Source organism: Beta vulgaris, chromosome 8 (genome assembly GCF_026745355.1).
Source record: "Beta vulgaris subsp. vulgaris cultivar EL10 chromosome 8, EL10.2, whole genome shotgun sequence".
Lineage (NCBI taxonomy): Eukaryota > Viridiplantae > Streptophyta > Magnoliopsida > Caryophyllales > Amaranthaceae > Beta > Beta vulgaris.
In genome coordinates, this window is record NC_079209.1 from 40,510,987 (window position 1) to 40,515,367 (window position 4,381).

Consider the following 4,381-nt stretch of genomic DNA (forward strand, 5'->3'; position numbering starts at 1 on the left):
TCTGTCACTAAAAACCTAGAGAGTGAAAATTAACTAAAATCATAAAATTCAACCGTTATCCTCATCTCTAACTCTTTCTAACCTTTATCATTACTAAAATAATCAAAGTTCCATCGAATCAACATGTCACCTCACAACATGAACAACAATTAAGAAGTTAATCTAGTCCAAGACAACCTGTTATGAGGAGAATGGGCCATAAAGTTTCTGCTCAAGATGGTGACCTCGCACATGAAGATAGCCTCCTGCTCAATGCAGTAGTGTGCAAAGTGAAAGACATTCGAGACTTTCAAGAAAGTTCCTTTCAAGATTGAGTTTACTATCATTGGACCACATACGATGAAGTTTCCATTAAAAAAATAGGCAAGTTGTTTTTCTTTTTCTGTCTAGATACAATAGATAAGGACAATCTAGTTGTTCACTTCAAAAAATGTCACATTTACGACCAAATATAACGACCATACGTGTTTCTAGTCGTAAGAAATAAACAATTGCGATCAAATTCTTATTATAGCGGTTGTAAATAGTTGAAATTACTTACGGCCGGACGCAAATCTCATTGTGAAAGACAAAATCTGGTCGTAAAATGAATTTTTCAGCTGAAAAAAAGAGGGATAATTCGCGGTTTGCAATGAAGTGAAAATTAAAATCTTAATACTCTCTCTCATCTACCCTTGCATTTTCTCCTTCTTCATCATCCACCATCAATTTCAACCCTAAATTTTTTTCCTCAAAAAGTATGTATCTAAGTCTTCACTCAGTTACACATCGTCAACTGCAATCCCTAAACTCAATCTCATATACGCAAAATCCTAACTTTTTCTTCTCACAAAAAAAAAAAACAATTAGGGTTAGCTTTTCTCAAATCCAGTGAAACAACAAGAGTTGAAGAAAATCGACAGATTGAAATCGCCGATCCGCGACAGAATTTAGAGAGAGAGAGAAATATGGGATGAAATAGGACAATGTTCTCTGACTTCTCTCTGTCTTCGTCTCCTACAATTCATCCCTTCATATTCAAGTAGTTTTTTTCTCCTTCCTTTCTTATCTGTTGATTTTAGTCATATATTATTAATTTTTTCAAACTTTTTTTTTGGTTGAAATATGTGGTGTAAGATATATATTTTTTGCTTATGTTTCATTGTTTTTCACTTTTGATTTGGTGTGAATTTGCGTGTCACATTGATATTTGCTCGTTGATAAATCACTATAATTTTAATTTGTTAATTATCATTTTTTTTTGGATTGAATTATACTTCCTCTGTTTTTTTATACATGCTACATAGAGAAAGTGTGTTTTTCTTTTTAAGAAAGGTAGAGAGAAAAAGTAGGGGTCCATCACTTTTTGAATAAAAAAAAACATTTGTTAAAGAAAATATATGGGTATTTTAAAGGAGAAGGTGGGGGACCATCAACTTTTTAATAGTATTTTAAGATTTTTATGCTGAAAAGGGATCCATTTATGGTTTGTAGCATCTATTACAACATTTTCATTTAAGGGAAATGTAGCATCAATAAAAAAACAGAGTAAGTACAATATATATTCAAATTTGGGTATATGGGTAGGCAATTAGGAGATCACACTCTATTGGGAGAAGATAGAGAAAAAAAAAGGGAGGAAGAGATGTGTTATCCCAGTTTATAGTGATGAACCGTTTACAAAAAAAAATCTGAAAAGTATCACTTGAGCGTGACAAGTGGCAAAACATTATTAATTGGTTCATGAGAATTGTGTTTTTGGATCTAACGGTTGGTAATAGATTGTGGTGAATGGTTGAGGTTGTGAAGAAATTGTTCATGCTTTTTTGACCTTTTTTTAAATAATGGTCATATTTTATAATTAAAGATTAAATAAAAAACTTTACCAACAACTCTATTTTTCTCTTCTCTATAAATAGAGCCCAATATTGAGGTATTTCCATATATTTTTCATATACCTCTTTTCATTAAACACTTATTTAAGATATGGATCCAAAAAATGGGAGGAAAAAACCAACAAAAATCCAAAAATACTCCGCAACCCCAAAATAATCCAAATTTGCAATCTTTTTGTAATTCTCAAATCGATCTCAATAATTATGTTGAACCCAGTTCACAAAACTTTCCATAATATCCAAATTACGGAGTGCAAAATATGAGTTCTGCCACTCAGTATTCCCAATTATATCAGTCACAAAATATAAGTTTCTCTAATCCTAGTTCGTTCTCCCAATTTCCTTCTTATTCCAACAGAACTATGTTATCCCAACTCATATTTTTGTAGATGAAATAATTTTTCCTACGTCCCAACATTTTCAAACATCACAAGGTTGAGGTTCACTTTCGAACTTCAATACTTCATATCATAACTGTGCTCCATCTGTTGAAGGTGACGACACTAATGAAGAAGGAAATGAAGAAAATGATGCTGAAGGTAAAGAGTCGCAAGTCGAAAAGGGACTAAGAAAATATTGGTCTGTAGCTGAATAGGAAGTCCTAGTGAAGTCTTGGCTTCAGTGAGTACTGACAAGTTTCAAAATACTAAGCAAAATGGAGAGACCTTTTGGGGGTAGAATTACAAATATGTATGAGCAGGTTAGTGTATACATAAACAAAATGTGGGCAGAGGGAGTTGAAGGAATGAGAGAAACTGATCTATTAAAAGAAAGGGAATTAGATCCTCTAAGAAGTCGATGGAAACGAATAAATGCTAGTGTATCGAACTTTGTTGGTGCATTTGCTCAAGTAGAGTCAAAGAGAAAAAGTAGTAAATGCGATGATGATGTTATAAAGACAACGTACGCTATTTACAAGAGTAACAACAAGCCTCACCATAGGGATTTTAATGACCGGCATTGTTTGGAAATTATTAAGGGTTGTGATGTATGGAAGCCTTATGGGGATATTGTTAAGAAGTGCAAGAAGAAGGCAACAACTCAAGAAAGTAGTTCAAAGAGGTGGAGGATTAATGAAACTGGAAACTACTCCACTTCAACTGACCCAAATACACCAACCAGTGGTGATATAGGGTGTTCTGTCCAAACTCCAAGCGATGGGTCCAGCAAAAATAAGGGGAAGGAAAAAGTTGTGAACATGCCATCAGAAGCATTCCAACAATGGGTGGATAATATTGAGAAAATAAATTTATGAAAATTTTAGAAACTGAAGTGGAACTAACTAGGTTGAAGTATGAAAGAGAATCACAAATTGAGAGGTTGATGTTCGAAATGGAAACTCAAAATGAGAGGGTGTTGTCGGAAAATAGGAAAGTTTCTATGAAATAAAGGAAGATCAATTTGGAATTATTCAAAGTGCTTGCATCAAAGGACTACTTAACTGAAGAAGAGGAAAATTTAAAGAGTCATTTAGCGAAGGTTTTATTACCATGACATGTGATCTCATTTATTAATGTAGTATATAATTTGCAGGTGTATGTGTTATTCAGTTGTTTGATTATGAATTTAATAGTGGTGTTAGTAAACGTTAATTTCAAATAAGAAGGAAAACTCAAGGATGGACTATGAAAAAGTACGAAAACTAGCCGTTAAGAAAGCTCTCAAGGCGCATGATTAGGGTTTTGCTATCGTGCACTTTCTGATCTTTATGGCTTGCAAAAAGAAGATGGTGGTGCCGGAGAGTAGTACTCCGACGACGGCAACGTCTTTGGAAGAACCTGGCATTCAGGAAACCTCACTCGCAAAGAATAAGGAAGCTCAATCCAATGGAACAGTAACTCTTACGGAGGGTAATGGAAATGAGGTAATTAATGTAGTTGCTACGAAGGAAAATGAAGCGATGCAGCAATGGAAAACCTTCACAGCTCAAAGTAGGATGTCTGATAAAGGTATGGGGCTCAAATTTATCACTCCTGAGTTGATTGATGGTAAACCTATTGCAAAACTTGATAAAGATGAGGTTGCTAAGCTTAGTGAAATCTGGATTAACTCTATCATTGTGTATGTAGTCGGTCAAAATCCAACTCTTACTGCTTTAATATCATATGTTAAAACACAATGGAGTTTAGGGTTTGAGCCAAAAAAATTTAAACACGAAGAAGGGTATTTTGTGGTGAAGCTGGAAAATGCAGTAGATAAAGATCGTATTCTATTGTCAGGTCCTCATATGTTTTATGGTAAACCACTTATTGTGAAATCCTGGTCTCCAAGCTTTAATTTTCACAATGAGATTTTGAAAGTTATTCCCATCTGGGTAAAACTTCCCAATCTGCCGTTGCATTACTGGAGTGATGATTCTCTCAGCAGAATAGGTAGTTTATTAGGAGTGCCTATATATGCTGATGAATGCACCACCAAGGCATTGAGGGTGTCTTTTGCTCGAGTCCTGATTGAAATGGATATAACTAAGGAGATTCTTAGAGAGCTCAAAATAGTGGAGCCAACTA

General features: G+C 34.4%; 1 protein-coding gene across 1 annotated transcript; it reads left to right on the plus strand.

Annotated features, from left to right (window-relative positions):
- The first annotated feature begins 2,529 nt into the window (after positions 1 to 2,529).
- LOC104901532 (uncharacterized) lies at positions 2,530 to 3,129 on the plus strand. Its single transcript, XM_010689120.2, has one exon. The coding sequence runs from the start codon at positions 2,530 to 2,532 to the stop codon at positions 3,127 to 3,129; it is 600 nt and encodes a 199-aa protein (XP_010687422.2).
- Positions 3,130 to 4,381: the final 1,252 nt, after the last annotated feature.

Bases quoted from the DNA above. Each gene is read 5' to 3' on its own strand.
- LOC104901532 (XM_010689120.2), top strand. From the start codon at position 2,530: ATGGAGAGACCTTTTGGGGGTAGAATTACAAATATGTATGAGCAGGTT.